The 22,970-nt window shown below is 42.7% G+C and overlaps 1 protein-coding gene and 1 non-coding gene across 3 annotated transcripts in view; both read left to right on the forward strand.

Annotated features, from left to right (window-relative positions):
* Anos1 (anosmin 1) overlaps positions 1-22,970 on the forward strand; it is a 209,656-nt gene that overhangs the window by 176,651 nt on the left and 10,035 nt on the right. The window contains exons 8-10 of one of the 2 annotated variants that reach the window (XM_004647183.2): positions 596-740; positions 12,901-13,047; positions 20,761-20,855. In XM_004647183.2, coding sequence (XP_004647240.1) covers positions 596-740; positions 12,901-13,047; positions 20,761-20,855 — 387 coding nt within the window. The remainder of the gene's footprint in view (positions 1-595; positions 741-12,900; positions 13,048-20,760; positions 20,856-22,970) is intronic. The other variant, XM_023707448.1, reaches the window with a different exon arrangement.
* LOC111814322 lies at positions 6,461-6,568 on the forward strand. The gene has a single exon (XR_002819340.1). It is a non-coding gene; the product is annotated as a U6 spliceosomal RNA (small nuclear RNA).

The following is a 22,970-nucleotide window of genomic DNA, read 5'->3' on the forward strand; positions in this document are numbered from 1 at the left end:
AAGAAGAAGAACATAATGCCATAGGGCACAGGGGGGTATCAGGGTGGCCTAGCGGGGTTCTGAGAGTGCGGTGGGGTATTATATGGTCATAACCAGTACTTTTGGGTCATAATGTGATCGTATGAAGTGCTAATATAGCATTGAGAGGGGACAATGCAATAAGTATTGTGTGGTCACAATTGGTAGTTTAAGGTCCTTAGGTGACAATATGAAGTCCTAATATAGTATAGGCTATAAGGGAGCAGTGATGAGCTCACAGTGGGGTATTGTGAGGTCATAAGCGATGTAATACGGTCACAGGGGCACCACGTCATCAGCATGGGCTATCATGAGGTCACAATGAGGCATACGGGGGCCAGATGAGGGCGTGATGCAGTTTTGTGTGGTGATAACAGGGTTCTACGCCATCATACGGGGACTTTAGTTGACACGGACCTTCAGATTATGCAGGTGTAGGAACTGTCAGGGCTTCAAACATTAAAATTATTCCTGAGCTACAAGTCAGAGAGCTTTAAGGTCATGGAGGAGACTGGCAAGGAAGGCGAAGAGCGCAGAAGTGTTGCCGTGGCGTCTGAGCGCGTCTCTTCATTTCTAGCTGCAGAACTCCGTGACCCTGGAACGACTTCAGCCGGACTGCGACTACACGGTGGAACTGCAGGCCGTCACCTACTGGGGACAGACCCGCCTCAAGAGTGCCAAGGCGTCTCTGCACTTCATTTCCACACGCGCTGCTAGCAGCAGTAAGTGACACTGTCTTGCTTCTTGGGCCGGCTTTGGCAAAGGCATTCAGTGCGAGAAGGAGTCTTGGAGAAGCTTGGGAGTGCTCAGGATGCTGTGGTCCTAGTAGGTCCAAGGGACCGTCAATAGACGGGCCAGCCCATGCACTGAATTATATTGCTTAGCGACACAAGAGTCGTCTTAGTTGGTGTAAGCACACTGCATCATGTGTGCAGTGCTGGAGACACCTAGAGAAGCATTTCTCTCAGCATATTCCATTGCTGAGCAACTTCAGGCGGGATGTCTTTTGAACTACACCATACAAAATAATTTTTCCTTCGAATACTTATGTTTGGAGGTATATCCATTGCTGAGATATTTTGGTATTAGATAGAAACTTAGCAGAAAACAGGTGGACGGCTATGGTCAGCCATGGAGAGCTTGCAGGGCAAGTGTAGGCCCTGGGTTGGGTCCCAGTGGTGGGTGGTAGAGGGAGAGCTACCATGCTGTAATCTAACAAGCCCCCTAGTTTTACATTTACACACATCCCGCCTCTTGTTTTAAGGAGCAGACATACAGTGAAGCGGTTATACACTGCTGTTTCCTGTCCTGAAAATGTGGCCAGCCTGTTTTCTTCAGAATTCCTCAGTGGCCACAGTCATTGTTTGGAAAGCTACGGAAATGCTCTGCAGAGTAGTTAGTAAATTATTCCCACATTGGTTTTCCTTGTTTCCATTTTGTTTTTCCTAACCAGTCTGTTTACCATGGACTGAGCAAAACAAGAGGAGAGTTTTACATGCTATTTGCAGCCTACATGGAAGACAGGTTACTTGCCCTTTGTGGCTTGTTCAAAGTGAATGCTCATTGCGGTTGCTTCATTGAGGCCTTTAGTGAGGTTCCACAGAACTGGGACAGAGGGAGAGAGACAGAGACAGAGACAGAGAGACAGAGACAGAGACAGACAGAGACAGAGACAGAGATAGAGACAGAGACAGAGACAGAGATAGACAGGAAGACAGAGACAGAGACAGAGACAGAGACAGAGAGACAGAGACATAGAGACAGAAACAGACAGAGAGACTGAGACAGACAGAGAGACAGAAACAGACAGAGACAGAGACAGAGACAGAGACAGAGACAGAGACAGAGACAGAGACAGACAGAGACAGAGACAGAGACAGACCGAAACCAAGACCAGGGACCTTTGTCGCAGGTGTCCTGGACATGTGGATGTGTTATGTAGCAGAACCCTGCTGTCCATCTGCCTTTCCCCGTGGCCGTAGGCCTTGTTCTAAAGCTTTTAAAGAAGACAAGAAACATACAAAAAGCTTATTTGAATTCAGGAAGAACAACACTCCCTCTTCAGAGGTAGATTTAGTGATCACTTGTAATTATCTTCTACCACCTGGGGAGCAGGCAGGGGCCAAACAAGCTGGTTTGTTTGAAACGATGCTTTCAACTAGTATGAGAGACATGGATAGCACCCTCCCTACTTAAGAAATGGCCGCTTGGGAGACGGAGCGGGTTGGAAATGGTCAAGTCTCATGTGTGAGTCGAGGTGCACTGTGACTTTTACCTTAAACCCTTCGCGGAAGTGTTTTTACATGTTTAGCAGCTTCATTTTTCGGTATGGTCATCTTCTCCTTCATTACATTGAAATTCTGTAGACTTGTGACATTACTGTGTCTGGTGTTGGGAATTACATATTTTAATATATTGTGTATACATATATATTTTAATATATTATGGCTGATGTTGGGAGTTATATATTCTAATATATATATATATATATCTTTTAATATATTATATATAATTCCCTATATATATAGATACAACATGCTGTATAATATATAGTAGATATGTATATGTGTATCTATCTCTCTCTCTGTCTCTGTATCTGTCTCTTTGTCTGTCTCTGTCTCTATATCTCTGTCTCTGTCTCTCTCTGTCTCTATCTCTGTCTCTGTCTCTCTGTCTCTGTCTCTGTCTCTATCTCTGTCTCTATCTCTCTTTGCACACAAATAGAGGTGCCTCTCAGTATCCACGCAGGCTTCTCTCTGGCCCCAACACTTTTCAGATACCCACACCTTTGGATGTCCAAGTCCCTTACATAAAATGGCACAGTATTTGCGTGTATCTGATGCACGTCCTCCCAGTTTATCTTAAATCATGTCTAGATGACTTCAAATTCCTAAACCAGTGTCGATGCTAAGTGAATAGTTTTATATCATTTGCTGAGGGGAAAAGGATGAGAAGTCTGCACATTTTCCTTTGTAGCTTTGTTCAGTGCAGACATTTTTCTCTTCTCTTTTTCTTTTCAGTCCTGGGGCTCAAAACCAGGGGTGTACTACCGCTAAACCACATCCTCAGCTCTCTTTTTACTTTCCATTTTGGGACAAAATCTCACTAACTTGTCCAGGCTGGCCTTGAACTTGCAGTCCTTGGACTGAGGAGCTGGGAGTACAGGCATGTACCAGGATGCCTGAATTTTTCCCAGTGTGTTTGATCCATGTTGGTTGAGTGTGTAGATGGAGTTCATAAATAAGGAAGCTTGAGTGTGTATAGAAATGAGCACACACACACACACACACACACACACACAGCCCACCGATGAGCATATTATCTTGTCCTCTGCCTCCAAACTACTTAAGCCAAAAGACAAGAGCTCTGTCATTCCTCTTTTCTTTTTCTCTAGAAGTCCAGTTCTGCAGGAAACTCTTTGTCTCTAGATTTAAGTGATATGTGGAATCTGTCCATGTTGTCTCTTTCTACTAAATTTGCAATAGTCTCTTAATTTTCATTCCCATTTCCACTCTTTCTTAAATTAATTCTCCATTATTTAGCAGGAAAAAATGTTCCTCAGAAAACATTGTGAGCAGATTACAGATTTCTTCCTTTTCTGGGTTCCCCTCTCAAGAAAGCCATGTACTTTTTGTTTGCCATTTCTCCTCCACCCTTAGCCTTTACTGCTATTCTCTTTATTCGTCCCCAGCATTCACATCCTCTTAAGTCTCTGCTGCCTCCAAGACTTTTACTTTTTTACTGATTGTGCAAGTCTCTTCTATGGTATAAAATAAGCATGCCTCTTTGGACTCCTTTGGTCCCTGTGATAAACAACATTCTTTCCCTGTTAGCAACTGGGATGGGATTGCAGGCTCCCATAATTTAATATGTGTGTGTTTCCAGAACCAAAAGCGGATGCCAGCCTCAGCGTGTCATTGTTGACGTTACACCAGCGGGAGTTTGCTCACTGTCCAGCCCACAAACAAATTTTCACAGGACCCTGGCTATGCATTGCACCAGTACTGCGTTCCCACTCTCCCTAGGGCACCCCACATGACCTCCCAAGAATGACTGCAGATGTTTTTCTCTCCTGCTAAGCCATGTTTCACAGTCTGGTTCTACACCCATCTTCTCTGAAGAAGCTGAGCCCCTCAAGGGTGAAACATGTCTGTCCTCCCTCCTGTGTTTCTCTTCTCTCATTCCTTCTGCAAACGGGAGACTCCTCTGCTGGAATCTAGACTGTCGCTTCCCAAGTCGGACACCTGCCAGCCCTGCAGCAGGAGCCTTGCCCTGGTTAGAGAGCATGCACCCTCTCTCTGGCTGTCCACAGCAGCTACCGTGCTCCTTAGCGTATAATCATGGGACCGTCAGTATTTATGAAATCAAGGGAATCAACTCTTCCTTCCCTTGCCTTTAGCTTCACCTTACATTGGTAGATCTATTGGATTTTATTTCAAAAGCAAACCTTTCTTCCATTCCACCTGCCATTTTTCCTTTTTCCACGTCCCTCTTGAGCCCAGCACTTTGTTTTTGAGTCTCATTTTCCCCACCAAATCTGCTCCTGTTCATTTTTAAACACAATGGGTGTTTTCCTGATTTCATCGATGCTAGCTGTTGTCTTTGTGTAACTGTGTGCTCCTCTTTGATACTTCTTGCTTTCTTGATGTTGGACTCCCAAGTGGCGTGATGTTTCTTATGGCTCTTCTTGATCCTACTTCTAGAATCTTCCTGCTTATACCTTGTAGACACTGGTGCTTTCTGGGAATTCCACCTTAGCAGCTTGGAGGGTTTCAGTCACTATCTCACCTTCCTCCACAGTGACTCCTGTGTAGCAGTGATTTCTCCACTAAGAGGCACTGTATTTCTCTGCTTGGTCGTTGCCCGGATGTCTTATGGGCCACCTCTACCTGAACATGTTCTAAACTAAACTCAGCCCTCCATTCACAAAGGCAGGTATTCTCATGCATGTCTTGGCCCTAGCGATGTTAATCCTGCAGAGAAACTCGAGGGTCTTTCTTCACCTGCTACGTCCTGTCTGCTTTAGTTCATTTTTTGTTGTAGCACATTTCTAAGCTCTGATAATTGCTTGAATCTTTGAGCAGCATAGTAAGAATTTCTGTCAGTCAGCTTCCTATCACTGTAACAAGATACCAGATATAATCAACTTATAATTTACTTTTGCTCGCCATGTTGGAAGCTCCAGTCCCCGGTCAATTAATCTGCTAGTTTGCAGCCTGTGAAAAGACAGTATGTCATCGAGAAAGGGCATGAGGAGACGAAGCCACTCACTTCATGGCAAGGGAACAAAGGAAGGTGAAGGTATCGGAGCCCCAATTATCCAAAGTCCTCTCAGTGGATCATACCTCATAAGGGTCCTATCGCCTTTCAAAGATCTTTGTAGAACATTCCAGATCCATATTGTAACAATGAAATTCATGCATGTTGTCCAAGTGGATGTAACTGTTTCTTCATTGAATAAGTGTTATAGTCTATTCTGCAGTTTCTTGATGATTTCAGTGGATGCATCTGACCTAGTAGTGAGTGCTAAAGAGGAAGAGAAGAAGAGAGTTGGCCTCATTTTCTGACAATTGAAGTTATTCATCTTTCCCATGCTGTTTGTGTCATTTCACTATATCTCCCAAGAGTTTGTGTTTCCGTTTGCTTAACTGTTCCAGAGGATCTCTCTTTTGAGGTGCGGGTTTTCTGCGAGGTGGGACGACCCTAAAATCACAGAAGTCCAATAAATTATTTTGACATCAATTACCTAATAGTCATGACAAAAAGGATACAGCACTTGATTGGTTCTGAGGGGCCAGCCTCTGTAAGTCATCTTTGAAAACTGAACAATGTCTTCCCCAGTCATGGAGGCATGAGAGTTGGCATGTCAAAGACCATTTTATGGTGAGGACTGCTTCCTGCCACAGAGACTTGGAACAGTACTACAAGAGTATCTTAAAAGGCACAGTCTGAAGTATCTGCGGCAACACACATTGCTTGGCCTTGGGTTATGCTACAGAGGAGAATGGCTTCACAAGTGATTATGTAGGATATAGCTGAATGTTTGTCAGGATTTCATATCCCAATGTTGATCTATAATCCCATAAATACTAGTGTATGATTTCACAAGGACACTTTATATTTTATCATGAGCCAGCTAAAAGTAAAGAATAATTACAACTTTATAGTATAAGCAAGGGGAATTATGTTTTATACGAGGTAGAGTCATAAATGTCAGAATATAAATTACTTTTTGAGTTATATCTTTCTTGATCCATAGTCAACTAGGTGTTTTAATGATAAATATTTTTATGTATGCGGAGCCTGAATGTTCATGCAATTTTTAGAAAAGTGTCCCTTGAAGGAAGTAGGGCATTATAACGCTGTCTTTACTGGACAAGTTGCCTGTCTTTTGGAGGCAAAGGAGTATTTCTGATATTGACAGATTCAAAATACTTTATGGGTGCTCGCTTCAGCAGCACATATACTAAAATTGGAATGATACAGAGAAGATTAGCACAGCCCCTGCAAAATGCTTTATGGTTGCCTCCTGGAACTGGAATGTTCTTTTACCTCCCTAAAATATAAAGTTAAGAGAAAATACTGTAAATCTTTTGAGCTATAAAATTAAACAAAACGTGGATTTTTTTTTTTTTTAAAGATACATGTTTAGTGATATCTCACCTCACAAACTTAATTCTTTCCATGATTCTGCCTACAAACTGAATTGGACAAGAACTAAATCAAATTTTCCCATAACATCCATGTTGAACCCAACCATTGAAAAAAAAAATATATATACATATATATTTGGTTCTTTTAACATTTATGACTCCTGAGAATAGAATATAAAACAGATTTAATGCCCTTTCAGAATAGAATTTTTATTCCATTTTTTGGTTTATTTCTCAAACTGGAAGAAGTGTTCTTACAAAGCCGCAGGCATAAGCATGGCAGCGTGAGTAGCACTAATTTTGTATGCTACTGCTATAGTCGTGGTTTGCGAGGGAATAGATTTAATACGAGACACATAATTTATAGGGTTATTTTATAATATGTATCCAAAAGTCAAACGCAGCTTTTTCGCAATGGGTGTGCCTCGAGAGCACAGGGTCTAGTGAAGGCCACCGCTAAATCAAGGCCAACATGGGGAAGGAAAAGACTCACATTAATATCATCACTCTCACTTATATGGACTCCAGCAAGTCCACCACCACCGGCCATCTGCTCTGCAGTCACAAGAACCATTAAAATTTGAGAAGGCGGCTGCTGAGACAGGGAAGGGTTCCTTCAAGAATGCCTGGGTCTTGAACGAGCTGAAAGCCGAGCGTGAGCCTGGTATCACCATTGACGTCTCCCTGTGGAAATTCGAGACCAGCAAGTATTATGTGACCATCATCGATGCCCCTGGACACAGAGACTTCATCAAAAACATGATTACAGACACATCGCAGGCTGACTGTGCTGTCCTGATGGTTGCTGCTGGCGTTGGTGAATTCGAAGCTGGTATCTCCAAGAATGGGCAGACCCGTGAGCATGTCCTTCTGGCTTACACACTGGGTGGGAAACAACTAATGGTTGGAGTTAACAAAATGGATTCCACGGAGCCACCCTACAGCCAGAAGAGGTACGAGGAAATTGTTAAGGAAGTCAGCACCTACATGAAGAAAATCGGCTACAACCCTGACACCGTAGGTTTTGTGCCAGTTTCTGGTTGGAATGGTGACAACATGCTGGAGCCAAGTGCTAACATGCCTTGGTTCAAAGGATAGAAGGTCACTCGTAAAGATGGCCATGCCAGCGGAACCACACTGTTGAAGCTTTGGATTGCATCCTCCTACCCACTCGCCCCACTGACAAGTCTTTGCGGCTGCCCCTCCAGGATGTCTACAAAATTGGTGGAATTGGCACTGTCCCTGTGGGCCAAGTGGAGACTGGTGTTCTCAAACCTGGCATGCTGGTCACCTTTGCTCCAGTCAGTGTCACAACTGAAGTCAAGTCTGTTGAAATGCACCATGAAGCTTTGAGTGAGGTTCTTTCTGGGGACAATGAGGGATTCAACGTGGAGAACGTGTCTGTTAAAGATATCCGGCATGGCAGTGTTGCTGGTGACAGCTAAAAGGACCCACTGATGGAAGCAGCTGGTTTCACTGCTCAGGTGATTATTCTGAACCATCCCGGCCAGATCAGTGCTGGCTGTGCCCCTGTCCTGGACTGTCACACAGCTCACATTGCTTGCAAGTTTGCTGAGCTGAAAGGAAAGATAAATCACCAGTCTGGTAAGAAGCTGGAAGACGGGCCCAAGTTTTTGAAACCTGGTGATGCTGCCATTGTTGACATGGGTCCAGGCAAGCCTACATGTGTCCAGAGCTTCTCTGACTACATACCTCTGGGTCATTTTGCTGTTCGTGATATGAGATAAACAGTTGATGTGGATGTCATCAGAGCTGTGGACAAGAAGGCTGCTGGAGCTGGCAAGGTCACCAAGTCTGCCCAGGAAGCTCAGAAGGCTAAATGAATATTATCCCTAACACCTGCCACCCCAGTCTTAATCAGTGGCGGAAGACTGGTCTCAGAACTGTTTGTCCCAATTGGCCATTTAAATTTAATAGTGAAAGACTGGTTAATAATAACAATGCATTGTAAAACCTTCAAAAAGAAAGGAGAATGTTTTGTGGACCTGTGTGTGTGGAGGGGAGGGCAGTTTCTAAGTTGTTAGCTTTTAAAATCAATACTTTTTGATGGAAACAACTTGACCAAAAATCTGTCGTAGAATTTTGAGACCCATTAAAACAAAGTTTAATGAGAAAAAAAAGTCAAAGGCAGAAGAGCATAGGAAATCTGTCCACTCATAAGAGTCCTGAAGAATTCAGCTGAGGACCTGGATCCCAAGCAATCTCCTGCACGAGTCCAGCTGGAGGCCTAGACCTCAGGACAATGTCTCATGCAGGTCTGTACCAAGGACCTGCACTGGAAAGGCCCACGTGTCAGTGGTGGAAGCTAGAAGGTCCACACCAGCGGGATGAAGGATCTGTGCCAGCAGGCTGAAGGAGCTATACTGGGGCCAGGAATGACAAAGCAAGGACCGGAGATTTCCTGAAGAAAGCCCAAGCTGTCCTCAGCAACAGGTAGGACCCAGAGACCTCCAAAGTTGGGAACAGCTGAGTTCATCTCACGAAAGCCAACATGATAATCTTCTCTCAGAGAATCAATGGCACACCCTCTTCCCCTCTAGTTCTGTTTTTATGCTGTTGGCAACAATCTTTCTAACCTTTTTTTTTTAAATGTATTTAGTGAAGGGTTTCACTCCATAGCTCAGACTTGTAGGGATCCTCCATATCTCAGCCTCCCCAGCACTCGGATTACAGGCATGCTCCACTATGCCCGATCTAGGCAACAGTCTTTCAAAGGCCCAGCACCACGGTGATTGAGTTCAATTGGGTGTTACAAGTTGACCATTAGCCCACCACACGTGGATTTCTACTCGAGTCATTTCAGAAGAGAACAATGGTTCAATCTTGAGATACACAGAAATATTTTCCTCCATTTCCAGTGAAAGATTCAAATTTGCATAAGATTTAAAGGCAAGTGGGAAGACAAAACTCAAACACGGGTGAAGCAGTATGTTCACTTAAATCTTGCTGGTCTCTTAGTAAGTTCTCAATATCACAGATTACTGAAGAAATTCGAAACCCAAATGGTTGGGTGAGCATCTTAGATGTGTAATTCAACTTCAGCGCAAATAAGAGACTTCTCTTAAGTCAGTGATGATGTCAGGAAAGAAGCTGAACTCTGGCCTGGAACGCAGTGAATTTTCTGCATCCTGTTCCTGTCTCCTCCTTCTGGATCCTGATCTCCTTGATGACACTGACTCTCATGAGCAGGGGCCTCACTGGTGTTTCTCACCTTTCCAAGCATTGACTTGCACCCCTTAAACAAAAACATTGTAAATAAGTTGCTGATTGATCTAAGTTTTGATTGCCTTTCTATCATATCTGTGAGATGAGTAGTGGGCGAGGAAGTATAAGGAAAAATTGACAGTTGATGTGTAGTCTTTTCTAGGACCCCTACTCTCTTTCACACGTCCCGCCTCCCCCAGGTTGGGATTATTCTTTTCATTCATCAACATCATTCCATCTTCTTTCACTTTTCCAAGAATGTGAGCTTCATAGCCTTGTCAGGAAATGCTCATGACATATTGAATGTAGTTCTCACAGTAACATTTGAAATTTAGAAATTGGAAGTCTTGAGTGAAAGGGCAGGATTTCTCTCTGTGTGCAGTGTGTAAATTCAGAGCATGAACACAGCACAGTATCAGGGCTTGCGGAATTTTTTGATACTTTCATCATGAAAGTGGGTCTCTAGGAAGACTTTGTATTTGTTAGGGAAAGATATGCTTGACACAAAACAGCTCTGGGACTGAATCTCAACTTCTTTCCTGGTGTCCTGGGTGAAAACGTTGACCCTTAATATTTTTGAGTGCTCACATATTGCACTTAGTATATATTGAATCCACGTTTTCAAGGGGCAGTGGAAGCAGAAACACCAAAGTGACACCCAGAATTGCGAGGCAGATTGTTTAACATCGGCAGGGCACTGACAGAAAGTTGGTCGTCCCTCAAAATGTCCCTGAAGGCTTAGACAGGGAGAGTTTTATGGGGTTGCAAACAAGCAGAGTACTTGGCTGCCTTTGATTGGTTCTTACAGGATGTACCATAGGGACCCGCTATACATTACAGTGACAGCTGTTTCAAAGAGACAGCAGCAAGCAGACGTGGAACAGGAAGTGTCACCTGGGCAGCTGAAGTATAGGAGCTGGGGTGCATTTGCTGCTACACAGAGGGTGCCAGCTAAGGACCATGGATTATACTCATTCCCCACCTCTTTTAATCAATAAGATCTCATTGGCATGCAGTCACACTTAATTGCTCTCCTATCACCTCTAGCTACTTTCCAGCTATATGTAACAGCCACTGAGTATTTGAGAGGGAGACAACAAACAAATACTTGCCACCTGATTCTTCAGCAAAAGTTCCCAGCCCTCTGCTTTGTTTCATGAGATGGTTTCATGACTATAAATAAAATAGTACCAAAGTTCTCCAACCACATGAAAAAGCACCAGAAAAATTGCACATTTTTTTTTTAAAGTCAATTTTATCATTCCTCCTCGAAGCAGGGAGAATGTGCCCAGATGAACATGTTGAATCTTTGGGTCATCTGTCACTAAGGCATGGCACATCGCCACGTGGCCATGAGTCCTGAGTCACATCCATAGTATGACACATTCTTTCTGGTTGTAGCTGGTACCTATTATACACCTGAGCTGGCAGTCCACACCCAATTACGATGCTGTTTTCCCTAGAGGACTTCTTTGATGAATTAGAAGAATAGATTAAAGAAAAAAACATATGAAGCATAAAATACAAGAATATGAAAGAGGAACTTGTTTCAGTTTAGCCACAGGAATCTTCACCATGTATTGCTTCTTCAATGTTTGGATGGACAAACAGTATTTTGAGCCCTGCCATTGCCTTCTGAGATAAAGTCACCAGAGATGTGCAAATGGAAAAGGCAGTCAGGTTTTAGGCATCAGGAATGGGCATCTCCCAGGAAGCTGCAGCTGCACTAATACTAAACTGCTTAGGGAAAAGTAAAGTCAGAGCCAGATCTTGACCCTACACAGCCAAATCATAAGAAATGACCTCACCTAAGAATGAAAGTTGGCTCTGCCAGTTGAAGAAACATTTCAAGCTATTGTTTCTCCAACAGCATCATTTTATCTCCCAATAAACATGGGGTATTTAGAAGGCAAGATCCTTCTTACTCACTGGTAGATGGTCCTCTTTCTTCAATGTGTTGAGAACATTTTTAAACAAATCATAAGAAAATCCATGTTCATGGTTAAAGCAAACAGTAACAAACACATGGATGCATTCTTCCCCCCCCCCCCTTTTCCCTGTTAAAGTGTCCTGGTTTCTTTACAAAGTACCAGCTTACAGTAGTCATTGAAGTCCTGTGGTTCATTTCATCAGAAAGCCTTCAGTCTTGGGGTTTGAAAGAACAGGCACACGGTGACTTGCTAGCCCTATCCCGCTGTGACCATGTCTTCGATAGTGGCGCCTCTGTTTCAAATGCTGCCCAGCTGTAGCAGGGGCTTGGCTCGTGGGACAGAGTTCCTGCCTGCTATGGGAAGGAGCGATGAAGAAATACATGTGCCTGGTCCGTCTCCCTCTGCTGTTGTGCTGCTCCTGCATGGCCTGCCCTTCACTGCATGTCTTTCCTTCCTTCACTTTGACATCTCTCTGTGTTTCAATGCCCGCCATGCATCTAAACCATACACAGATTGCTTGCAGAGGGATAGGACTCAACTAGACCTTCTTAGGAACTGGGTGGCTGTGAGGTGAGGTCTGTCCTATAAATTGAATGAAGTTGAGCTGTATTCCTGTCTGGGGTCTTCACCATGTATTAGCTTAAGATGTCCATGTAATACTGATGTAAGGCTATCTTTTGTTTCGGGAGAAGTCAATCTGATATTATTCTACTTGCTTCATGCCTATTAAAAATCTAATGACAAATAACTACATATACCTATTTCTTTTTAATTTGTTAATCTTTCTTTTCATTTTAACATTCACTTATTTCTTCAAGCATCTTTGAAACCTGGTGACCAATCAAAATGCTGCAGACTCCACATAATACAATTTTAGCTCTTCCGGTGCATTTTCAAGTAGGGGGAGAATGTGAAATTGAGCATAAAAGAGGATGCTGTTCCCCTAAATTCTGTCTTAACAGAGTGCTGCTGAATAAGAATGAATCACGTGACAGAATGCAGTACCCCAGGGGGAGTATCAGATTGGATAGTTATTGTCAATCCGGAAGTTAGAATGCTGTGCTTTTTCATAGAACAACAGCTGGGGAAAGCTAGAAAAGGTGGGACCCCAGTACAAGCACCTCTGCAAAGACGACGGCCCGCTCGCCCGCTAGAGATTGGAGCGCCCTTCTTCCAAGACAACCAACTGCAAGTCAAGGTCTACTGGAAAAAGACTGAAGGTATGTAGATGCTTTTTGCTTAAATGTATTTGCTTTAAATAGCTTGGAGATAAAGAGAAGTAGAGAGTTCTTTTCTTAAAAAAAGGTAGATGCTACTAAGTCATGCAATGAAGTACTGAAACACTTTTAGTTTTTCTTCTTTCCCTTCCCCTTTCCCACTGTAGCTTCCCTCCCTCCCTCTTTCATGCCTCCTTTCTCTCCCTTTCTTCTTTCTTTCCTTCCTTTTTCAAAAGAAGTGCCTTGCTGTGTTGAAATCTAAAAGGGTGGGTTCTGAACTCTATCTGAATATACTTTATTGATAATATGAAATTATGTGATTAAAGATAATAAAAATGTAGGGGTCTAATACCAACATAGTAAACATCCCAAGCCCACAAGACGTAATGGCCACCTTCCTGGCTTTTAAACCCATAGGTTTGTTTTGCCTACATTTAAATTTCGTCAAATGGAATCGCATAGTTTGAATTCGGCTTCCTGTATGTAGGATTTTATAGCTGAGGAATCTATTCTGAAACATGAGTTCGTTCTTCTTCATCGTTACCTGGGTTCTCTCTGCACTGCAGACTGCGTCTTTACTTCTGTAGGTGGAGACTTCGCTTGCTTCTAGGGTGGGGCTCTTAGCAGAGGAGCTGCAGTGTTTCCAGTAGAAACTGGTTCTTCCAGCATGGCAGGGGAGGGGAACTGAAGCCCTAGAATGTGGTGCCCATTGAAAGACAAAACTAGTTCTTAAGCCTGGCAATGGCTATTTACATTCCCACCAGTAGACTTTGAACTGGAGGTCCATTGTGTTCCCACTGCCACGTGGAGCATCCCATCTCGGACTCTAGTGACCCTCCTGTTTTCAACCTCCCCAGTGCTGGGATTAGAGGCATGCACCACCACACCCGGACTCAGTGGCCGGCTCAGCACACCCAGGAGATTGAGCCCCAGTCCTTGTCCTTGCCTAAGCAGGTGCTTAGTCCCTGAGCTATCTTGCCAGCCCTGCAAATCATGTATTAATGGTATTTTTCCCAGTCTTGCCTATCTTTTCACCTTTAACCTTCCTGACCTCCAACTAATGTGGCATCATTTATTTGAAAATGGCTATTCTCAGGGTGGGCAAACAGCTCAGTGGATTAAAGTGTCTGCAAGCAGGCACAGGGGCCAGGGGTTCAATCCCCGGGGCTGCTGTGCCAGTCCTGCCCTGGGACATGCTGAGACTACAATTGAGACTGGGCGTGGTGGTGCACACCTGTAATTCCAGCCCTTGAGAGGCTATAAACAGGCGGGTTACCATGAGTCTAATCTAGTAGTGAGATCCTGAACACCTTGTAGACCCTTCCCTAAAATAACAAAATAAAGAAAAAACAACTATTCTCGACCTTTGAGGTACTCTCTTACTCCTAAATTAAACATACATGTGCAAGTTAATTTGAAGAATTTTTATATGAGATGTAGTTTCCAACTTTTTAACAGCACTCCAGTGCTTTAGCCACTGTAGGTGTATAAATATTTTTTATAATATTATCTCCTAATTGTTTTTTTTTTCTTTGCTTCCTTTTCACATTGTCTTGGCAATTCTTGTGCCTTTGCATTTTTATAGGAATAACATTCACCCTTCAATTGTCACAAAAACCTTCTGAAATCTTTATTGAGATTGCATTTCATCTATGTGTTAATGGTTAGGGAATTCACATCCTAAAAATACTGACTATTACAACCCCCAATGTGGTATATCACCTTATTCGGGTTTTAAAAATTACTCTCAGTTCTGTCTTACCTTGTAAAGAGGCTATAATTCATTTTAGTATGATTATTCCCAGGTATGTGTATCTTAATCCTAGTATAAATAGCATACTGCTTTCTCAATTTCATTTTCTAAATTTTGTTACTGGTATATTATAAATACATTGTATATTTGTATCTTGGTTATGAGTCATGCTGCGCGTGTGCATGTGCGTGCGTGTGTGTGTGTGTGTGTGTGTGAATTTTTTTTTTTCCTTACTCAGTACAGGGATCAAACTCGGGACCTTGAGCTTGCCAGACAGGTACTTCTGCCAGTGAGGTATTTCCCTGCGATAGTGTTATGATCTTCATAATTCCAGGGTCTTACGCAATGATTCCTTTGTGTCTTTCTCTATAAAGTAGCATGTTGTTCTTTCATAGCAACTTTATATATCCTTTTCCAGATGTTTGACATTTGCTTTCTTTTCTTGGCATGACTTTGACTATCAAGATGACTCTAATGAGAATAATGGCTTGATGTTTAATGTCAGGGTTTTGAGGCTACCCGTTTGCAGATTAGTAAAATCCTCCATTGATCTGACCTGGGAAGGTTGAGCCATGAACAGATACTGGATTTCACCCAGTTTTTCCTGCAGCTAGTGAGATGATCAATGGATTTTTCTCCTTTTATTCTATTAATGAGATGAGCTAAAGGAAAAATGTGATAGATCATTTCCTACATTTACACGGAGGCTAAATGAGGATTACTCATGCAGACTGCTTGAAACAGTGCCTGGAACACAGCGAGCAGCCCATGTGTTTAAGCGTGAAGATTTCTACGGTGTTGTTTTGTAGGTAGGGCTGCAAACGTGGCCACACAGGGCAGCAGGGCAGAGACCCAGAGTCGCCTCGCCTCAGGCTGCAATGCTTCTCCCTTGAAGACAAAGGAGCAATGATGTTTTCAAAAATGATTTTTTTTTTAACCTTCTTTCTTTTGCATATATGCAGGATAATCTGGATAATTGTACTATTGATTTCTGCTGGTCTTTCTTTCTTTCTTTCTTTCTTTCTTTCTTTCTTTCTTTCTTTCTTTCTTTCTTTCTTTCTTTCTTCTTTTTGCAGTACTAGGGATTGAACCTGTGACCTTGTGCTTGCCAGGCAGACACTTGTGACTGCTGGTCTTTTGAAAGGAACAGTTAATGCTTAAAGTTTTTTCTTTTTCTTCTTAATTTTATTGTTGTTTTGTTCTGCTTCAAACCAGTTGTGCATGTTTATATCTGGTAACCTAAACAACTAATTTGAAAATAACATCGTGCAGTACAGCAACCAACCATGGTTGAATCCCTATAACTTTGGTGGAATTTTGTATCATTTCTAATGCTGTTTTTCTTATGATCTATTTTGTATTGCTAAAAAATTTTTTAAATGATTTGATTGTCCAATTTGCAGTGTGAATGCTATAAAACGTGAGATCTTATTAAAATCAGAGCACTGCACCATTAAGTAGCAATTCCGTTAATATCCCAACACAACCCATGGATGCCTGGTGAATACAGCACCACGCTTGGCTTTATACAGCTTCCAGACAGACATGCTTTCCTGTGTTCTTCCATCCTTTGCTTTATGCATTTCAGGGTCTCACTACTACCTGTTGACTGGATATATGTATACACACATAACCACATGCACGAGTTTAAATAATCCAAATTGAGAAATAAATGGAGAAATACCAGTTGGAGTTCTTAAACATGGAAGCCTTTATAGAAGCCGTAGGCAGAAAACCGTCAATATTTTCTTGCAAGTATCAGGGTCTATGTTACTATCAAATGGACTTTCCAGTGAATGCAATTATGGACTTGGGGTAGCAGGTTCGCGCCAGGAACAAGAAAGTGATCCTGATTTGGGCTTTAAAGTTAATGCTGAGTGGATTTGTGTCTAGTGATGGGGGCATGATTAGTTCAATAGTTGGGTTATACAGCAAGCATAGTTTTAAAAAGGAATAGTTCATTTAGCTAATTTTGTTTGGTAATTTTGTTCTTATTGCTTTCCTTTTACTGTGTGACTATAGAAGACACATTTGATTGATTTGGTCTCTCCAGCTCTACATTTAAAAAAAAAAATTTATTGAGAAACAAGTATCAGTGAGACACTTTGCAAGCTGATTAATAGGACATTTTCAATAATTAATACATTGCACATTGTTATCTTCTCAGTGGTCATCCAGAGCTCAAGAAGCAGCCAGGACATCCCGTCCAAACACTACTACTACTAAATCCTTCCTCTCACTGAGCCAAGCAAAAGAAGCCATACATCCTCCTAACTATTCTGTATCCAGCTCTAGACTTAGTATTTTTACAATGTATATATGCAAAACTAGGGCTGGGGAGATAGCTCAGTGGTTTAACCATCTACCTGGCAAGCGCAAGGATGTGGGTTTGATCCCTGCCTGGTACCTCATGCCATGCTGGCTCTCAGAATCTTGGGTGTGCTGTGCTGGCCCCAAAACTGGGTTTGGTGGTGCATGCCTGTAATCCCAGCACTAGGAGACTGAGGTAAAAGGATCACTATGCGTTTGAACTGCCTAGTGAGACCCTATAACAAGTAAATAAGTTAAAAACAGTATGACAAACTAGTTTCAACAATACAATATAAATAGTATGTAAAAAAATAAAATTAAATTAAAATTAAATGTTTTTAAATAGTATGTAAATAGCTTATATGGTAGTGATTTTTATTTGTATCGTTTTTTAGTTGTGTTTTTGTCTTTCATTTCTTTGTTTTAATATTTTTCATCCTTGGTGGCTGAACACACAGATGTGGATGCAGAAAGCCAGCTGCTTATCCCATTAGGCACTATTGGCTTGAGCAATGTTCTTTTTAGTGCTCTAGCTAGAGATTGAGTCCCCTGGTCAGAACCTAAAGTACTAACCTCAGACTTAATAACTGGCAAAATGAAGCCAAAGACAAAATATTGGTGTAAGTGAACATCATGGAAGGAAATACCTCAGAATTGATTCACCAAAGTGCCGGAGCGGCAGAAACAAATTCTCCCTTCGAGACCCCAGAATGGGTGCAGCCCAATATCAGCTTCCTTTTAGCCCGGTGAGGTTCTTTTCAGTCAGGGATCAAACCCCAGCCGCTGCACTCTGCCGAAGCACTTTAATCCACTGAGCTATTTGGCCGGTCCAGAAAAGACTTTATAGTGGGCAGCAAGTTAGGAGTTGCAACTAATAATCAGAGGAGTAACCCTGGTGGATGGACATAGAAATGCACAAGTGGTCCATAGGAAAATAATCTTTAAAGCCACAGGAATGAGAGCAGTTATCCATGGACGTGGTACGAAGGGCGTGGAACTCCAGCATGGCGGCCTGAAGAACAGAAAGAGGACAGGGAGCTAAAAAGGTTATCTCTTGTACCATTCTTCCCAAGAAAACATAACAGCACTGCAAAGCTTGCAGAGGGTGCTGAGGCGCGGTAGGGTCCTCACACACAGTGGGCCTGGTCGTAGTGTTGCGAACTGAGCTACTCCTGCTGTTCTTGAGCGAAGGACGTCTGTCGTACTTTGATCCCATCTTTACCTCAGAACCTTGACATTTGTGGTATCCGCTGCAACTAGAGGCAGGCTCTCTAACACCAGAGCCTCAAGCACCTCACAATACCAACCAGCAACTGCGTTGGAGTGCAATAAAATAGAACTACGAATTTATTTCTGCTGTGGCACTGGTGACATTTCTAAGCACAGGCTACCCCTGGTAACCACAGGTAGTGTAATTCAGCCACCACAGATGCCAAGTGTCGTTCAAGTCCTGTGGCACCTATGGGAATGCTGTCCTCCTGGCAGTGTAGCTTACCTGCCTACCGTCTGTATCTTTTTTTTTTTTTTTAACTACTTCTTATTCATGGATTTTGTTGATTTCCTGTCTAGTTCAATTGATTTGTAGGATTCAAGTTGGAGGCTTCTTGGGTGGTGCTGTTTCTTTTCTTTCTTTTTTTTTTTTAATTTTAGGGAAGGGTCTACAGGGTGTTCAGGGTCTTACTACTAGATCAGACTCGTAGGGATCAGCCTGTTTACAGCCTCCCAAGAGCTGGGGCTACAGTCACACACCACAATGCCCAGTCTCAATCGCTGTCTCAGTGCGCCCCAGGGGCAGGACCGGAATGGCAGACCCAGGGATTGATTTCTGTTGAATGGGAGAATATGGGGGTACACACAGAGGGACATCAGGCTTATGGATAATGCATAGTGGTTTTCTTAAAAATTGATTTCTGTTGTATAAAAATGAAAGGGCCAGGGAGATGGCTCAGTGGAACAAGCGCTTCCCTGGTAAGCGCAACGAACTGAGTACAATCCCTGGTTCCGCCAAAAAAAAAAAAAGAAAAAAAAAGAAACCCTTCCTCCCACACCAGGCAAGGATTTCTCTCCTAACTAACCATGGCTAGTGCCTACATTATATCTGTTTACTTTTGCGGATTTACAGGTCTTCTTTTCTGGTTCCAAATGGCTCAGGGCAAGTTCTCACTAGATCAACCCAATTACATCAAAGCTCCCCCCCACCCCCCCGCGACAAGCTCCCATCAAACCCTTGATGCGAACATTTGGGACAAAATGTTAATCACCAGCACGGCGGTGCTATTTTACACCTCTGGACCCACCAGGGTGATGAATAAACCCAAGGCTGCCAGCGTGTTCCTTTCTCATACTCCCTGAGTTGCTTGTCTGTCGTTTTCTCTTTTTTCACACGTTGTTGTCCAAAATAAAATAAAAGAACAGAAAGCGCACTGCTCTGTCCAGAATTAAAATTATGCAAAGATTCAGCACTCCTGCCCATGACTTGGGACGCAGCGATGAGAAATAGAGCAGGTGATCAGTTAGGCCTGCAAACTCCACATCCTGGCTCTTAAAATAGTGCTTGTACTTGAAGTAAATATTCACAGCTGATTTTCCAGGTTTGAAGAAAATGCTTCTGGTCTGGTGTGACTCCACTGCACTATCATCTTTATCAAAAAAAAAAAAAAAAAAAAAAAAAACAGGCGGATCACTACGAGTTCGGTCTAGTAGTGAGACCCTGAACACCCTGTAGACCCGTCCTTAAAATACCAAAAAAAAAAAAAAAACACATGTCTGAAGATTCTCTCCTAAGATAGGAAGTGAAAGAGTTGCTTCTACAGCCTCTCTGTAGGGTTTTGCTAGGCTAGTCTCAATAATGACAATATATATTTTCAACCCTCGCACTATTAATTTACTGCTTGTCTTTTCTACTTAACGGTCACCTTTCAACACAAGGTTTCCACTGGCAGTGTGTCACTTTCATCTACTTGCTGTGGTCTTTTTAAAAAAATTTTTAAATGTATTTAGTACAGGATCCCACTAGCAGCATGGACTCATAGGGATCCTCCTGTTTTCAGCCTCCTCAGTGCTGGTATTAGAGGTGTGCGCCACCAGGCTGGGACTTAGTCCCTGGCTCAGTGTGCCCAGGGGCGGGGCCAGCGTGGCATGCCATACTGGGGTCTTGCTCGGGTCTTATAAACTCATCAGAATTATGCCAAGGTTGTGTGGCTTCTTAGGGCCATTTTATTTTTAAAACTTCCTATAGCTGTTTCTGTCTGTTCTTCCTCTTCCCTAGTTTTAAGAACATGGAATAGTGTAATATTGCAACTCAGATGTTGAGTGTCTACCCAAAGCAGCCTGACGTGTTACAGCGTAGTCATCCACCTGGTGCTATTGGGAAATGGTGAAGTTGTTAAGAGGTGGAGCGTAGAGAGGAAGTCAGGGCTTTGTGGAAGTGAGGAAGACTTCCTCTGTGTTTTCCAGCCATCAGGAAAATGGGTTTGCACCACTATGACCGCACGCCCACCCCCGTGATTGGCTGCTATGTATCCATGCACTCATGGACTGGAGCCTTCTGTCCTTATAAGCTGACCATTTCCAATCTTTGTTCACAAAGTTGAGCAACCGTCATGGAATGTAACCCCCAGGTTGCTTTGTGTGCCCATGTTTTGCCCTTACAGATCCCAGTGTCAACCGATATCACGTGCAGTGGCTTCGGGAAGCCTGTACTCACAACAGGACCGCGGGAGCAGCGACTTCCTCAGGCGTGACCCACGTAAGGAGACGACTGTGTCTTTGCACTCTGTTTCTAGATGCGTTAGATGTGTGTGTACGATGGACAGAAGAATGCAAACAGGAGATGACTTGTGGATACCTCAGTCTTACAAGCAAGCTGGATGAAAGCTATGAGCATAACAGTCACGGCACCCACTCATTCTTTCATTGTTATTTTTTTATCAGTACATCTTGTAGCCAACACAAGGTATACACTAAAGCCGACACTGAAGGCACGGCGCTTAAGGAACTGACAGGGCAATGAAAGAAAACTTGGCGAGTGTCTGTGTGCTTCATCGTACCTGGAAGAGCCGTCTGATTTTCTTCCTGAGTTTGGACATGGCGCTGTAACCTAATAGTATGATTATGTTACGCAGATATTTCTATATGACGCCGCATTTCAACACATCTTGGTGTCATGTCCCTCACTAACACCAACATATTCGCTTAATGAAAGACACTACTCGACAACACCTTTTGTCTTTTACATTCGAAAAAAATATTAATCTTGCTGTCTTTGAGATGGCAACTTTGTCATCATGATATCAAGCACCTCAAACGTTTCGGGGTTAACACATGAGTTAGAGATTGGAATCAGTAAACCAACTGAAATATTTAAGAAAGCTGCTTCATTATACAAAGTGCTAACAGCAATTCGCACGTAATCTATTAGGACAGTTTAAGAGATAAAAAAAATGATACGGCCCGAAGGGTTACAATATTTTTGTTTGTTAAATGTCACGAGACTGCTTTGTTTCTCCACATTCTCCAACCAATGCAGTATTTCTAAAATCCTATCTGATCACATAACTGTAGGGTAAAAGAAAACAAGTAGATAGATTTTTGGAAATTTGTAGCTTTTAAAAAACATGCATGACTCATTTCAATCTATGTTCATCCGTGTTTTTCCTTTACGTTTTTCTCCAAACCTGTGGCCACGTAGGACATTCTAAAAAAAAATAAATAAATAAATCACTTGAAAAGTACAGAAATAAGCAAAGAAACAGTGGCTTAGGAGCTCCCGACTTTTTTTTTTTTTTTCTTTTTCCAACTATTTACTCCTAAGCTTCTCATTTTTAGGAACTCTGTTTGGGATAACTATTCACCAGGCATATATAATGAATCTGGTAGAAATAAGAATCACATCTCAGCCAAAGCATGTCCCTGGAGGCTTAGTGCTCATCTTTTTTCCTTATAAAATGCCTTTCAGACACTATGGCTTGTTTTTGTGCGGCAATAGCGTCTCTGGTACTTTTCCTCCTGTTGCCTTCTTTGGACCAAGTGGACAAGTTTGAAATAACCATGGGGCAGAATCCTTATGGGCTAACCCCGGGTCACAGTATACCTCCGAAAGCTACGCAGATTCCTTCCCAGAGAAAAGAGATTCAGGTGCCCAAAGAGAGACAGCAGGCTGGGGTTTGCCTGCTTCGAGTTGCTTCTCCTTTGTGTTTCATGCCCATTTTACAGGACTGGGTTTACCTTATCGATTTCTAGGTGAAGGCCAGCATGCTAGGCAGTCAGCCCTCATCCTGCTTGTACATTTCATGACAAGAGTTGACTTCACTTTTTTTTTTTTTTTTCCCCTCTTTACCAGGGATGGAACTTGAGACCTTGCGCTTGCCAGGCAGGCATTCATGCCACTGAGTTATCTCCCCAGCCCTGAGCTTCACTTTTTCTTTTAATTTTACCTTCATGGTTTTGGCCTCACTGTTCACTCTCTGGTAGGAAACCTGATGCTGTCTCTAAAGGATACCCAGGGCTGGGGAGATAGCTCAGTAGGATAAGTGCTTGCCTGGCGAACACAACATCCTGAGTTCAATTCCCAGTACCACAAAAAAAAAAAAAAAAAAAAAAGAAAAAAAGAAAGGATACCCAACAAGGATATTCCATTTGGAACTTTGATCCGCACACTAAATGCAGCGTAGCATGCACATGTAAAGTAATCACAGCGGCAAACTTGTGCTCACAGTCCGTGTCCTCAGTCACTGCTGGAGTGTGTCTTAGTGAGCTAGGGCTCTGGCTTTTTCTTAAGCTGTTTCTTGTATTTATAGTTAAATCGTAACATGAAGGCAGCAAATAGAAACAGCACTGCAGAAAAGTAAAAAAAAAAAAAAAA

This window comes from Octodon degus, unplaced genomic scaffold (genome assembly GCF_000260255.1).
Source record: "Octodon degus isolate 3935 unplaced genomic scaffold, OctDeg1.0 scaffold00291, whole genome shotgun sequence".
Classification (NCBI taxonomy): domain Eukaryota; kingdom Metazoa; phylum Chordata; class Mammalia; order Rodentia; family Octodontidae; genus Octodon; species Octodon degus.